Source organism: Dipodomys merriami, unplaced genomic scaffold (genome assembly GCF_024711535.1).
Source record: "Dipodomys merriami isolate MVZ:Mamm:240054 unplaced genomic scaffold, mDipMer1.0.p SCAF_7, whole genome shotgun sequence".
NCBI lineage: Eukaryota > Metazoa > Chordata > Mammalia > Rodentia > Heteromyidae > Dipodomys > Dipodomys merriami.
Genome location: NW_027206290.1, coordinates 60,684,933 through 60,701,331, shown reverse-complemented (window position 1 = coordinate 60,701,331; position 16,399 = coordinate 60,684,933). Strand labels below are relative to the sequence as shown.

Sequence of the window (16,399 nt, the reverse complement as noted above, 5' to 3'; positions counted from 1 at the left end):
GAAGCTGGAGCACATCTGTGAGAGAGTGGGCTGTATGTCATCTTCATGTGGCCAGCTGGGGGGAGAGAGGACACACGTGCTGTCTCATAGCAGACTTGCCCTGTGCAGATGATTTCAGTAAATATACAATATATGTTGTATAGTTTAGTTGAATTAGGTTTTCTAAAGATAATTCCTTACCTACTATTGTGTTTCCATTATATCACCCCTATTTACTTGAAAATTTAGATTGCTTCCTAACAGTTTTCCCATAATAATTCTTGAAAGTCTTCCTCCAAATTGCACAAAATGTCAATCCTGAGAGAGCAGACTGCTTCAGGCATATCCTCTGAATGAGAGTAGTGTAACTTTTTTTTTTCTTTTTCCCCGACAAGGGCCATTTGGATTCTTGTGACATCATTGGAAGGCCATACATTATCAATAGAGGCACACTAAGGCAAATGGGCAGAGGCAGGTGACTAGATGCATACATAGCTGTCTGGTTATACAGCAGTTGATTTCACAGGTCTTACACAGCTCATGGACCAGGTATTTCCCACCCTCGCAAGTCAGGAATCAGTCAGGGATGTCAGTATCAACAATGTTTGGATTGGGTTATAAGAAAACATATTCAAAATCCTGGCAACCTGTATCTTAATATCTTCATTTTATAGTCTTTTTATAATAGCATATAGTTAGTGAGAGGAAAGTATAAAGTAGTTTGAAGACCAGAATCCTACTAAAATTGTGTCTGACTTTATTTTTTTGAAGACTAAACCTGAGAAAGAGTTGGCTCCTTATTAGTAAATGACTATTTTAAAGTAAAAAGCTATTGGTGGTATTTCCTTTGTGGTACCACAAACTCTGAACCTGTTTTCATCCACCAAATCATTTTCCTGTATTTTATCTATAGGAAGGTTTGATATTATATACTAGCAGATACTATACCATACGGATATATAGAGTACAAAGTCATTACAATAATGGTTGTGAGAGAAGCTGATTCTGTCTAATATATCTCTATAATTTAAACAAAAAAGCAAAACAATTCTCCTAAACATTGGCAACCATGCTTTCCACGGGGAGGGGGGAGTGGGGGGGATGGCAAATACTGCTATTTCTCAGAAAGCAAATGTTCAGAGATATGTTTGCCTTTTCTTTTCTGTGCATTTTCAAGGGTCAGTTGTCTACCCAAAGCTCATTTGAATTTGTTTCTTAAGCTTGCCAAGGATAGTATCAATTAATAAGATCTTGCACTTCATATTCTGTGAAATTTCTGAAATAGGGCAATGCCAAGATGTCAAATGGCATCATAGAACCGGCAGAGTGTTCGCTGCTTTACTGCTAATATTAATTTTTGTGACATAGGTTGGCACATTTCTCTTACATACATCAATTCTTCAGGCAATGTGGCATGTCTTCCCTGCAGCTGCTGAGGGTCCATTGGTTTGGCATCAAGAGTAAAAACAGGCACAAAGTTAGGCTACAGACTGTCTTTTCATTTTGGAGCTCCTGGCAAAAACCCTGTCTCTTCTGTTTTAGGTAAATGTCCCTTCTGTAAATGCTTTTAGTTACGCATCACTGCTGCCAGATGTTGATGAGATGTGGAAAGATTCTGTTGTCTACTTCAAATACTTCTTTATCTAGGCCAATGCACAGCTCTTAAAACACTTAATAATTTTAAACCAGACACATAAAGAATACGTTTTCCATTCTTGCTTTTCAGCAGTACTAATGTTTTGAAAAGTCATCACTAGTGGCTAAAGTTTCTTCTCACCAAATTTAGAGACCCAACAAGAGACTTACACTGCCATGGGCATTCCACTATTGACATTGCCATCTCTATGCTTATTCTGGTATTGTAAGGGGAGTATATAGATTGATGTTTTCCCTCCCTCCCTCCCTCCCTCCCTCCCTCCCTCCCTCCCTCCCTCCCTCCTTCCTTCCCTCCTTCCCTCCTTCCTTCCTTCCTTCCTTCCTTCCTTCCTTCCTTCCTTCCTTCCTTCCTTCCTTCCTTCCTTCCTTCCTTCCTTCCTTCCTTCCTTCCTTCCTTCCTTCCTTCCTTCCTTCCTTCCTTCGTTGAAAGAGGTCAAATACCTAATTGCTTAACACTGGTTCTTCTGAGTAGAGCAAGACACAGATATAAGAGTCTGTGTCTACTTCTGCTTACATTGCTCCTTAATCTGAAGTGAGACATCGCCCATCCTGGCAGCAGACTTTGTTTGTGGGGGAGGAAAGTCATTTTTAACTTCCCTGTGCACACAAGCCTGTTTTATTACTTTGTTTGAAGATTGGGTGTGTCTAATGTAGTGGAAATTCATCCATTCAATATTAAGTACAGATGAATTTCAAGGCCACATAAAAAGTCTTTTTAATTATCCTTTTTCTTTTTGATTATCCATATAGTTGCTTTCCTCCTTTCATGTGAATTACTGAGAATTTATCATCCTTTCCAGTTCATTAAATCACTAGAAATTTCTACTGGTGCTACATGTAAATATACTAAACTATGAATTGAGGTTGGCTGATAAAGGAGTTTTGTCCTGTAACTGGTTCTTCTTCCTGGTAATCTACACTCACTTTTCTGTAAATGTTTGATATAATTAAATTTTAGACTTCTATTGTAGCAAAGCCTTTACTTTGTGCACATGTAGGGGCTTGCTTCAAGTTGAGCTTTACAACAGTTGGATTAGATGCAAGAGGAAGTATTATGATAATATGCCATTTGTGTTTAGACATGTTCAAGAGAGCCCCGGGTCACATTTAATAGTTGTCTAGGTTGTTTGCTACTGCACCTAGTTTAAGCTTGCAAAAATATGGAAGGACCCTGTCTAGGAACCATTTTACCTCAAATACAATCAAAAGTGCTAATGGGAGGTGTAGGTTTTAGCCTTTAAGTCACCAGTTAAAGACAGGTGAGTAGGTAAGGGCAATATTAGTTCTCATAGGAAATTTGATATGTAGTCCTCAGAGAATGCATACTTTAATAAGGCAACAGAAGGCAAGGTAGAATGTGAAAAGTACAGCACTTGTGCATAGTCAAGTACCAGGAATCATCCTGCATGAAGTATCCTGTGAACTTGAAGGATGGATAGGCGATAGGCTTTTGATGGGGTTGTAGGAAAAAAAAAAAAAAAGGCACTGAGACTTGTAGGAAACAAGCCATTTGTAATGTAAGGAATGAAGGTTAGAAGACCTAATAGCAAGTCAGGGAGGTCATCGAGATCTAAAATGCATTGCTGCAAGCCTGGCCTTTTCTCATTGAGAGAAGGGAGGAAATTCTTCTTAGTCTGTACTCCTTTGTCATGCATACAAGTTCACCCTTAATTCATATGATAGCCTCTTGAGGAAGAGCATCACAGAGTGCAGCTAAGATTTGGCTGCATGCCACTTAACAAATATTTCTTGTTGCCTTTTTTGAGACCATGGCCTTCGTACAGCTGCCTAAGTGAAGTCTTTAGGCAGAGAGACCTGGCTCAGATGTACATTTGATCTGTTTTCAGAGATTGTTCTGTATTGGTCTGGTTCCAGTTGTCATTGTTACCATGGATCTTGACGGAGTCTGTGTAGACATTAACTGGGGAAATGGTTGTTTTTCTTTGTGTTATTTTTAAACTTCAGGTACTGACTGTTGCGTTGCCACTCTTTGGGGGAAATCCAATTTAAGAACACGATTCCAAGAACATTCCTTGATTTTCTGAATGAAACGTATTTGAGAATTATTTTATGAGCAATTAGATTTTTTTATTTTGTAACTCTTAAGTAGTCCATGTACTGCTTTATATACATAATGAAATGGGGAGGCTAGGTCTGGCCAGTGCCATCTTGGCCATGTGGTGGGTAGGAAATCGGGTTTGACTCATACCATCTTGTCTTCATGGTGGAAAGGTGAAATCCTACCTCCCAGTTAATGGGCATGCCTAAATTCTGAGAGGTAGAGATGGGGACTTAGATGATAGGTTACTGTCAGTCCTGTGCCTTGAATTTGGGAGGCTCTTGACCTTTGACCCTGTCCCCTGACCCTGACACACTTTAGGACAGACCAGCTCAGGGACCATTATATTCCTGTGTCTCCTGCCTCCTGGCTCCCCCCCTAGTCAACATGGTGTCCCACTTGAGCTCTCCATTGGAGTCGATCTGGTTTGTTGGTATTGTTTTTCTGCTCATTCTTTCCTCTCCAGCTGTCATGGCTCAGTTTTCTGTGTTAAGTATATTCACAGAGCTACAGGCCTTTGTGACAGGAGTCTGCCTGCATTTGCCAGTAAAGACTCCCAATTCGACCTCTGGAATTGTGACTTCTATGATTCTTTCAACTGAGTTACCTTATAACAATAGTAGCTCATAATCATGAACAAATAAAACAGGAAAACGACTTGTAGGGTGTATTCTTATGAATGAATTTTGTTTGAAATACCTTTCTTAGTTCTGATAGATCAAATCAAGTTAAACATAGAAACTCCTTAGCTTCCATTTCTATTAGAATAGTATAAGAAAGTATAGCAACAAAGAACTACTTGCTGGCTGCGAGGGTCCTTATTTCCTCACAAATGAAGTGAGTCTCTCAAGGTTACTTGGTGTTGATATAGTTAAGATTGTGCCAACATTTCCAGCACAATCATCTTTATACAGTGTCCTTCATAACATCCTTAGGTAATGTACACTCTAAAGCTAGTAAAAGTAGTGGAGACCAATTATTAGATTAGATTTAGAACAGGTTTTACTTTGGGGTTTTTACCAATAGTTGGTTTCTACAATAACCTTCTGTCACAGGCTTTGGGTTCTACATGAAGTTTTTCTTAGGAGATATTATTCCTCATTTTAGTAATGTATTTACAGGTTTTTATTTCATGTGGTGACATTTACGTCAAAGGTTAGAAGTTAGAAATTGAATGTGAAGCCAGGCATGGTGCTTAGGCCTACAAGCCCAGGTATATCAGAATTGGAGACAGGATGGGATGTTTGAGGTCAACCAGTTAAAAACTTAGCAAGACTTAGCAAGAGAGCAAGCTGGGGGTAGGGTGTGAAAAGGAGGTGTTCATTTGTAATTAATTCCAAGAGACTTAGCCAGTTTAGCCTGGAGGATCATAGTCCAAGTGAGGTCTGCCAGCGCAAAAAGCTAAATTATATCTGTTAAATGCCTAAAACAGAAAGGATTGCAAGGTATGGCTTAAGTGGTAGAGCAATTGCCTAGCAAATACAATGCCCTTAAATTTAATCTCTAATCCATCCACCTAAAGGAGCAGGGAAGCAACTGGGTGTTAACCTGTAAGAAAAGGAGATTTTGAGTTAGAAGCCAGAGCCACATAGTGAGACTCTGTCACAAACAAAGCAAAACATTACTAAAAAGAAACAGGATGTGGAGGTGTACTCTTTTTTTTTTCTTTTTCTTTTTTCTCAGTCATGGGGCTTGAACTCAGGGCCTGAGAGCTGCCCCTGAGCTCTTTTGTTCAAGGCTAGCACTCTACAATTTAGAGCCACAGCTCTTCCTCCTGCTTTTTGGTGGGTTAATTAGAGACAAAAGTCTTATGGACTTTTCCTGCCAGGGCTGTCTTTGATCTTTGGCCCTCAGATCTCAGCCTCCTGAGTAGCTAGGATTACAGGCATGAGCCACTAGCTCCTGGCTAAGGAGGTACCCGTTTGTAATTTCATGTTTTCCCACAGCAGAATTTCTTAGATCTTTCTCAGTAAGGCAGACTTCTCAGTTTTATTTAGATTTTTTGTATTATTTCTCCAAAAATTTGTTGCATTTCATTCCTAATCACATACATTACAAAGTTGGAGGCATTTCATCACTTACTAATTAATTGAGATCATGTGGGTATACATTCATAGTGATGGTGGAAACACAAGGTTGTAGCTTCTTTTCAGTGGCTTTATTAAAGTAAGAGAACATCTTTCCTGACCTTTTCTCAGAACAGTTTAAAATACAATTTACATTATTCAGGTATTTGTGGTGGGAGAGGCATTCAATCAAAGGATAGAGCATGAGCTTTTATATCTCAAAAGGATAGAGCATGAGCTTTTACATCTCAGCACCCTTGAGTCTCTGAGGCTGGGCTGGGAACCTTTTTTCTGTCAAGGGTCATTTGGATATTTATAGCATCACATTTGCTGGCCTATATTTATTAAATTTTGCCTGAAAAAATGTTCCTAGATTTATTGAATTTCGAGTCCTGTCTGTGAGTACCTTGGCAGGGCCAGACCAAATGACTTGAAGGGCCTTATATGGTCCTCTGGCTTGACATTCTCCACTCCTGCACCGGAGCAGCATGTGTGTAGGTGGCTTGTATTAGGGCCTGGTTTTATTGATTGTACGGATTTGTCTCCAAGAGTTGTGCATGTTGAGTACATTTGGTTTTTGACATTTGGAGTCCCACTATTAATCAGGACTGATATAGAGTATCTGGTAGCTTGGGAATTGTCTGGAATCTTTCTTCTCAGTCCATGTGCTCATTGGAACAGGGTGCCTTTCCCAAGTAGAGCGAGATGTTCTTTGTTTAAATGTGAATGACACATTTAATGATCTGATTTTGGAGATGTTCTTGATGCTTATCTTTCTGACATCAAAAAAAAAAAAGCATCACAAGCCAAAGTAAACATCATCTTTGGGAGGATCTTTCTTTGACCAAAACACATTGTTTTTGCTCTGTCATCTAAAGCAAACAAATGACCTGGAGAAAGCTACTGCTGTGTAGTTCCATAGTTCCCATTTCTAATGTCTAAATCCCCTTTTGTATCAGAGAAGCCCCCTATTAAGAGTTTTTCAGAGACCTCATGAAGTATGATCTTTTCATTTGAAAAATTGTTTTCAAGTTCCTAGTAAGAATATTCTGTGATTGATTCATTATAATAGGATAACATTTCTCACTTTTTTCTTTTTTGGTTGTGGAGCTTAAACTCTGGGCCTGGGCATTGTCCTTCAGCTTCAGATCAAGGCGAGCGCTCTACCACTTGAGCCACAGTGCCCCTTGTGGTTTTCTGGTGATTTATTGGAGATAAGAGTCTCATGGACTTCCTGCCCAGGCTGGCTTTGAACCGTGATCCTCAGATCTTACCCTCCTGAATAGCTAGGATTGCTGGCGTGAGCCACCGGTGCCTGGCACATTTCTCACTTTTAAGCTAGCATTTTAATATAAATTCTGTTTGAAAGTATACCTTATCTTCTAAGAACTCATTTACTTCCAGGTTTATGATGTACATGAAGTTGTTGTAAGTTAATCTTGTCTTGGTAAATGCTAACTGTCTTTAGCAAATATTACTCAGAGTTTCAGCCTTCTACTAATCAGTTTATGTATGTGAATAATTATGTGCTGTGAGAAAATACAAGAAATGGATTCTATTAATGTTGGAATTCGTACCAGTTCTGGCAATGGAAGTTTTCATTTTGAGATTTCCATCTAGATTTTCTACCATATTAACGGTTGTCATAGTAGCAGTCTCAATTGAGAATTGTGATTATATACTTTATCAAATGACTACTTGATGAAAGCTCAATTATTCTAATGTAGTTCAGCCAGAATTCTGAGCATCATCTTGCCCGGTTAACAGAATAATTAACCAGCCTAAAGAAGTGATTCTTTTTCTCTGTTGAATTATATAAATTGTATCTCATTTTACTAACTGTAAGGTGCCATTAGTTGTAAGACATGCTGTTATTTTCTGTATCATTGGGAGAAAGCCTAATAGTCATATTCATTAGTTACCATAAATTTTAAGATGCATCTCAGAGAAACTAAAAAATGTATGTGTTTTTGTGGTAAAATTTAAAATTAATAGAACTTACCATATATTTACACATAGTTTTAGTTGAAGAATACTCATAATAATATTAAAGAAACTACATCAAATAAAACATTGTGTCACATATTACATCGATTTTTTAAATTCTTAAAACCTAAAGCTGGATGAGAAAATATAGTTAACACTAGACATGAGGAAATTTACTGAGATCATTTTAAACTATATAAAGTAGCAAATTAAATGGTTTTTACGAATGTATCTTACACTTCACAGAAGAATCTGTGGTATCTACGATAAAGTTTTTATATTCCTTCCCAGAATCACATAAAATTAACCTAAAAGTTGAGATTTAGATGAGTTGTTTAGTATTCCAAAAAAGCCACACACTGAGTGAGACACTGTGTGTGTGTGTGTGTGTGTGTGTGTGTGTGTGTGTGTGTGTGTGTTTGTGTGTGTGTGTGTGTGTGTGTGTGTGTGTGTGTGTGTGTGTGTGTGTGTGTGTTTACTGGTCCTGGGACTCTCACAGCATGGGCACTGTCCATGAGCCTCTCAACACAGTATGTTTTAAGAGCTGTAATCAAATAACACGTTTAATGCTATGTAGAATTTTAAAAGAATAATCATTGTTGCCTTCTGAGAATAATTTTATTCTAACTTTGAGCATTTTTTCCCCCCAAAACTTAAAAGACAATTCAAATCTAACTGGAGCTTTGTGTGGCTCTAAGGTAGTTGTTTAGTGAAGCTTGGCTGTTTTCAAGACAGCTCTTAGGAACCACCTTGCCCATGGTTAGTATTAGGTATTTATCACACTTGTGGCTAAATTCAAACTCTGGGTCATCATTAAGAAATCCAGTTGAATAGATATTGTTAATTTATGAGATAAACTGCTTGTGGCTTTAGGCTAAAAGATAGTCTGAGGCATCTGCCAATAGGTGGCTTCATGGAGCTTTGAAGTCCACAATAGATACAGGCCTAGAATGGGAGCTCTTGAGTGCTAACTTGGAAATAATACTGCAAAATTTAGCCATTGATGTGGACTTGATCAAAATATACAGTTGGGAATGTTGTACGTTATAGTTATAGTTCAAGTTCTAGTTATAGAGAACAGCAAAGTTAGAGTTCAAGGCTAGCTTGGGCAGAAGTAAACACAAGATCCTTTCTCAACCCAGCTGGACAGGGTGGTGCATGGGTCATCCTAATTTTGTGGTCTGCTGAGATCAGCAGGATCATGCTTCTAAGTCCTGCCCTTCAGCAGATCACAAGGCTTTGTCTTGATGGAAGAAACTGGGTGTAGTGGTGCGTGCCTATCACCCCACTTACTACAGGAGGACTAAAATGGGTAGATCATGGTCCTGGTGCATTCCTGGGCAGGCAGTGAGAGACTGCTCCCCAAATAAAACAGTGCAGAAAGGCTAGGGACATGAATAGCAGGGGAGCATCTGCCCTGCAACACAAGGCCCTGAGTTCAAATCCCAGTACCTTGAAAAAGAAAAAAAATGTACAACATGAATCTTCATTCAGTTATGCAGTCTTCAGAGCAGCTGCAAAATGGGAGCATGATTCACAAATCACCAGGCTGCTCTTTGGCCCACAGGTGGGGCTAGAGCAAGCCTAAAGCAGAGATAAAATGTCTGTAGCCATGCACATGGGCAGAGGTACATGCAGATTCATTTTACACTACCAGTATTGTTTCCTGCTTGGATACAATTGCCACTAATAGTAAGAACTTACCTTTTTTGAGTGTTTTCAAACTTTTATCAAAGTGCTTTCATAAGCATATAATTTGCCTTTATAGTTAACCTGAACTGGTATAATTACCCCCATTTGGCAGATGAGGAAAATGAGGCTTGCAAATACTAAAGTAACTAACCTTAAGGTCATTTGGCTCTTGGCTTTTTTTCAACGTGTATGCTGCCAATGCTTGACTCCATCTTCATCTCCAAATTTAGAAAACAATACAGAATGTGGACCAGCAGCAGTGGCTATCTTTTGGGACAGTCTGTTTAGTTGCCTATCTTTTAACCTCCCAGATCACAAGCTGAACTTTGGTTGGTATTGAAAAGAAAAATGAGCAAAACCAGAACACTAAGCCATTACTTCTTACCATCAGATTAAACATCTCTCATCTGTTGAATTCATGAATCAGTTTTGGAAATACTAGATATTTCTTCATCTGCCTTACCCTGTTTACACCTCACCCAACCTCACTGTAGTTACTTTTTACATGACTCGTAGTAAGCCATGTACAAGTTCAGACAGGGAGTCCAGAGTTAGAGCAAGTTAAGCAAGAGTTGCCAGCATTGTTGGTTTTGAACAAAGAACCCTGTTAACCATGACTGGATGGTTTCCTTACTTTTGATATACCCAGAGAGGCTCTTCTGTATCTTAGCAGCTTCTTAATAGCTGACCCATCTTTTGAAAGCTTTTGCCCCATTTCTTTCCAGAAAGTATTGTTTCAGCATTCTTTTCTTTCTATCATATGCGTCTGTCGCGGTGTGGATGTTAGGTTTTGGATTGTGCTCTTGTCTTTCCTCTTTGTAACCTTTACATATACATTGTCCTTTTACAGTAGAACGAAAATATGCACAAGATAAAGTAAGGAAGTGGGGTGATTGCTAAGAGGGAAAATCAGAGTGAATGGGACAAACAGATTTTCCTTGCAGAGCAGGGGTTGCCTGACTGTTGAACTGTGGACTTAACATTCATTACCTCTTCTTGTATCTTGTGAAACAAGAGCAATTTTACATGATTTAAAGGGTCTCTTTCGTTTAAAACCTCATTCGTGTAGACCCCAAGCCGAATATATAAAAATCCTACTAAAGGTAGAAGGGCAGGCAAACCTCTTACTGGTGAAAAAGGAAAAAAAAAAAAAAAAGAGCGGAAATTCTGTTGGTAACTTTTTCATTAACATATAACTGTGATTTAACTTTCTGGAAATTACAAAAGCAATTGAAACCCACTATTGGCTAATCTTTTCAGCTTGTTTCTTAGTCTCCCACATTGTATGTCCAGCACCTAATCTACCACATGATTAGCAGGGCATATATTGGGATATTTTCATTAAAGATTGATGAACTTCTTGACCTGTTTACCTTATTAGGACAGATGCATTATGTCTTGAAATTGCTATAAAATTCAAGAGATGTAGGAATGAGTGAGAAAACTCTATTTGGTAATAAATTTTAGAGTGTTTGAAGGTGATTTAAAAGTGTAGAGAGCTAGGAGCCCCTGGCTCTTACCTGTAATTCTAGCTACTCAGGAGGCTGAGATCTTGTGATCTCATTTCAAACACAGTTGGGGCAGAATCCATGACACTTACCTCCAGTTAACCAGTAAAAAGCTGGAAATGGAGCTGGGACTCAAGTGGTGCTAGCCTTAAAGCTCAGGAACATTGCCCAGGTTCTGAGTTCAAGCCCCAGAACTGACATGGGGGGGGAATTATATATATATATATATATATATATATATATATATATATATATATATACATAAACACAACATATAGGATGTGTCTATTAGTCCTGCAATTGGTAATAATGTTTAGTAATTTTAATAAATAGCAGCACTCAGAGTCCATCTAAAATGAGAACATGCAACATTGTGCTAAAGACTGTGTTTCTCTTACATGGTATTCTTTGCGATAATTTTGCAACTGATTTGAATAATAATTATGGTTTTAGAGATGGTATTCCTTGGCTCAATTTAGTGACTTAGAATCCTAGAAATATGAAGACTGTTGTGTCTTTACTGGAATATTACTTATAATAATAACTACAGTTCTCATTTGCTGAGTCTTCTCTTGTCAGCTGTGATTATTCAGGTGAATATTGTACAACAAACCAGGCCATGGTCAGGAAGGACAGAGGGGAGGGGAGGCCAGTGATGAGGAGTTGCTGTGCTTTGAACAAATGAATGTTAGTCCAAGGATAGGGATGAGATTAAATCTCTTTATTAGTCCTTCTACAAATTAATAAGCATGTGTAAAATCGACAGCAGATTTTGCTCTAATTTTTTCCCAGAAATTATTAAGGATTTTACATCTATGAAAACCATAAAAGAATTTTTATTCTGATTTAAAGCAGGGATTACCTGTTTGGATTTTAACTAGGCAGCAGCAGATAGACATTTATCATTTCAAATAGCTTTATTGTTGGGTTCTGTGTTAGAAGTCCTGGGTTATATTTGTTAACATTGTAACAGGATTAAATGTAGTGCTAACAGTTAAGTTGGATTTTGAGATCCTGAACAGAGCCCCATCTGACATATCTTTAGTGAATTATAGCCTTTAAACACTGATTATCAAATTTGTCTTATTTGAATGTTATTTTTTTGCAGCTAGAATTTGTCTTATGCTTCAGTGCAGCTAAGCATGGTGGTATAATCTAATCCTAATTAACAATGTTTTGTGACTTGAGTCTTCTGTCAAAGATCATTTTAGGAGCTAGAAATCATTGGAAGGTATATTGAATACACAGCTTTAGCTTTCTTCTTTTGCACTAGAATTTAACTTGAATTCAAAGAGATCGGGAAAAAAAATAACCTTTTCCTTTTAAACTGTAATAAATGTGCTTGTGTGATTTGGCTGTTGTTAATCCCCAACATTAAAAATTTATGGATGAGAGGATTTTGTTTGTAATATTTGAAAGTAGACACTGCTGGGACAAAGATTTAAAAAAATCAGAAATATAGAGTAGATATATTGGTTTATATTCTTTATTAATTGATCCTGCTTGTTGAACAGAGGAAATGAAATTATCCACGTGCTAAAGAGAAATCTGTGTTCATAAACTCCTCCCTTCCTGTTGTCAAATATGTTTCATGTGTTGTTTATCTTATTTAAATATACAGTAGACAAGAGAATGCAACTACTGTTCCTTTAATATCAGAACTATGCATGTTACAATAGGTGTCACTGTTTTGCTTGGTCCAATCATGATTGGTGACTTCAGCTATTGGCTCGGAGCACTGGCTGTCTGACTCCATCTGCAGGGCTGTAATACCTACTCTCCTCTCCTCCGATCCATTCACCACACAACTTCAGCCGGCTGAACACACTCGCTTGCTCGCTCGGCTCCAGTACATCTTGCTAACCTAATTCAGAAAACAAGTACTACAGCTCTCTGCCTGTCATCTTTGCTCAGTGTAGCATTTTCAGGTGATCTAGGAAACGGTTATTTTTATGAGCAAGTAAGAGAAACAGGAATCATGATGGGGATGTATTTAACAGATCCAGTACTGGATAAAACTTAAAGCCAGTTTCTATTCAACATAGTGAAAAGGTCACCTTGCCTGGCTGAGAAAAGAAGCAAAATACCAGCTTGTTGGTTCCTATTTACATCTTAACTCCGGCTAGCCTCTTTTTCTTGATGTTCGAATCAATTTGGGATATCTAGCTGTAAAGAGAGACATACTGTACTCATGGTAGATGACAAGGAAAAGAACATGAAATGTCTCACCTTCTTCTTGATGCTTCCAGAGACGGTAAAGAACAGGTCCAAGAAAAGCTCAAAGAAAGCAAACAGCAGCAGCAGCAGCAGCAGCAGCAGCAGCAGCAGCGCTGGCAGCAGCAACAGCAAGTTGCCCCCAGTTTGTTATGAAATAATTACCTTGAAGACTAAAAAGAAGAAGAAGATGGCTGCTGATATATTCCCTCGCAAAAAACCAGCCAATTCCAGCAGCACCACTGTCCAGCAGTACCACCAGCAGAATCTCAGTAACAACAACCTCATCCCCGCCCCAAATTGGCAGGGTCTTTATCCTACCATTAGAGAAAGGTAAGTGACGGGCCAGCACATGGACTTGAAAAAGTTTTCTGTGTTGAAGTTTGTGCTTTTGTACAACCTGCAAAGTATTTTAACACAGATCAGTGTTTCCTCTTTTCCCAGATGCTTTACTGGTAATGGAAAACTGCTTGGTATCTTTTCCAAATCAGTACAGCTGTTTTCCTCTTAGATAAAAATGTTTTTGCAAGCTTTAACAGATAAAGACAGGGTTGTGTCTGTGGGTCATGGAAGATAGAAACTCTTATTTGTTTTTAGCCATGTAAAAGTTTGCATAACTTTTTTCTTTTAACTTTACTTCCTTCCCATGTGTTTGCCATGATTACAAACACAGTTTTTTAGTTAGAACCTTTATGTGTTGTTTTGCCGTGAAATGAAATTATTAAACTATGGCTTAGCCTGTGACTCTCTTGCAGGTTTTGTATTTTGAGGAAGGGATGGGGATGTTAAGATTGTTGGCTGCTTTGAATTAATGAATTACCTCTGTTTATAGAAATGCGGTGATGTTCAATAATGATTTGATGGCAGATGTACATTTTGTGGTTGGGCCACCAGGTGGGACTCAGCGGTTACCAGGACACAAAGTAAGCAACAGCTGCATTACTGGTTTAGTACTGAGATTCACAAAGAAGAGACCCTCTTAGTCAGGCTGGAAGTTGGTGTTGGCAGCTTGCCGATAGCAGGCAGAGCATGTTTTACCCGATTACAGAGCAAGCGTACCCTCTCCAAAGGGCTTTGGCCACGCTTAATTTTTCTTTGTTTCCTTCCTCTGCACTGCTTTATGTATCACACAAAAACATGCCCTCTTAACTCTCCAAGTATGGGAAGTTGTTGTGACAGGTTAGAAAAGTCTTACGTTTACCCTTCTCATAGAAATTGGTGAGGTAAGCTTTTATTTATTTTGCAGTGCAGGACCTGGACATTAATTTCTCCAGGTTTTTGAGATAATTAGTATAGTGACCTTATTTTTTCTGTTGTTTTTGTTTTTTATATGAACAGTTCATGCTTCCCTGGCAAGGTAGCCAGTTATCTTTACTTTTTTTTTTTTTTTTTTAAGAGGTTTAGATACTATGTCCACTAAAGCTGATTGCTTAGAGTTGTTTTTCTGGATTGATTTGTTGAAAACATTTTCAATTTAGTGCATGAAATAAGATTTTCCTGTCTCCACAGTATGTCTTAGCTGTTGGGAGCTCTGTATTCCATGCAATGTTTTACGGAGAACTTGCTGAGGACAAAGATGAAATTCGTATACCAGATGTCGAACCTGCTGCTTTTCTCGCTATGCTGAAGTAAGCATTATTTGTATGTTTGGAAAGAGTTTGTTTATGCTGTATTTGTACTTGGCTGGCTTCAAAGTTAAATGTAAGTTCTGCCTAACTCTAAAGGAAATCTGAAGAGAGAGGGTGCTGCTTACCTTGAAAACGTTTTTTTTGGAGAAAACTGCTGTTCCTTTCAGTGGAAAGCATGTAGAATGATGCAAGCATTTATAATCACAGTTTGGCATAAGATATGAGGGCAAATGGCATGCATAACAATTTGACGTTTAATGCCTTACAATTAGAAAAAAAATAACTTGCAGGAGTAGACATTAATAGAACATGTTCTCTCTGAAAACAGGGCATATAAAGAAGTCTTCAAAGAATTCCATTTTTACTTCACAATTACAGAAATTATATACCCTATTTAAGTATCACCAGGTTGGAGAATGCTAAGTTTTCTGAGTTAATGACCTCCTGACAGCAAAGGCAGAACTTAACTTACTATTTGTTGGAAATAGTCTTATACTGGGGCACACATACATAACATGCAAAATTGGATCCTCTTCAAGGATAAGATGCATTTACTCTTGATGTTGCAGGAGTAATTTTTGAAAGCTATGAATAGCTTATTACTTTTCACATTGATGCAGAAAATCCTTTAGTTGAGAATATAGAAATATAAAATACATATATGGATATAAAGTTTTACAACTAGTGGCTCTTTTCTGTGTGGTAATATATGTTAAACATTACATGAAATCATCTTCATTACCATGTGCTGATGCTACAGGAGATAGCTCCATGTGATTAAACTCTAGTCATTATTCAAAATTATACTTCTCTGATTTTTCTCTATCTGTATTTCTGATACCCTGAAGTATTGAGTTTAAGGTTATCTGCTGCTCTAGAGATTGTAGTTCACTGGAATAAATAAAATGTCTGTTAAAAACAATTTCTTAGTGGATCAAGTTGAGCAATACTTTCACAAATGGCTAAAATGCTTCTATGTATTATTTACTGCCTCCTGAAAAATAAGAGTTCTAGAACTTAAGCATATTTAATTCTTTATTCCTATTGGAGTTTTGAAATCTAATTGCTGCTGATTAGAACTTTCTCAGTGAAAGGCAGGGAAATTAAAGGCAAGTGGATATATAAAGCCTATAAACAAAAACTACTCCACTGCTTTTTACGAAGATGTCTGTACAGAAACCCATTTACCTCTCAGTATTCCTGCCTCTCCCCCCTCAAAGTCAGCATTGTGTATGTGCCAGTGTGATCTGTGGTTGAGTAGAATGCAGCACTAGTTCAGCATTTTAACTCCACTGCAGTCAGGTAAAGTGCTGCATGTGTCCTTGTAGACATATGCGTAATCAGGAAATGTAAACGAAAGCCACAAAGAGTGACTTCTCACCCAGTCATTTGATTTATCATTTATCAAGTATCTTTTTTTCTCATGGATATGTTGCCTGGACCATATGGCAATACAGCTTTTTAAAATGATACAAGCCATTCACATGAAGTGGTAAGAATAGAACTGCAGTAAGTTACCATAGTTGACACAGTGTGAGGAGGCTTCCTCCCTCCCACATTGTGAGTGCGTAGCCAGTATTCCTGGAAAAGGCCTTGATGATAAATGGCAAT

The 16,399-nt window shown here is 38.1% G+C and overlaps 1 protein-coding gene across 2 annotated transcripts in view; it reads left to right on the top strand.

Moving 5' to 3' along the window:
* Positions 1–16,399, top strand: part of Btbd3 (BTB domain containing 3) — a 32,412-nt gene that overhangs the window by 10,815 nt on the left and 5,198 nt on the right. The window contains exons 2-4 of one of the 2 annotated variants that reach the window (XM_070006740.1): positions 13,196–13,493; positions 13,993–14,083; positions 14,670–14,788. In XM_070006740.1, the coding sequence (XP_069862841.1) occupies positions 13,351–13,493; positions 13,993–14,083; positions 14,670–14,788 (353 nt within the window). In that variant the 5' untranslated portion in view covers positions 13,196–13,350. Of the gene's footprint in view, positions 1–12,598; positions 13,494–13,992; positions 14,084–14,669; positions 14,789–16,399 lie in introns of those variants that run through there. The other variant, XM_070006738.1, reaches the window with a different exon arrangement.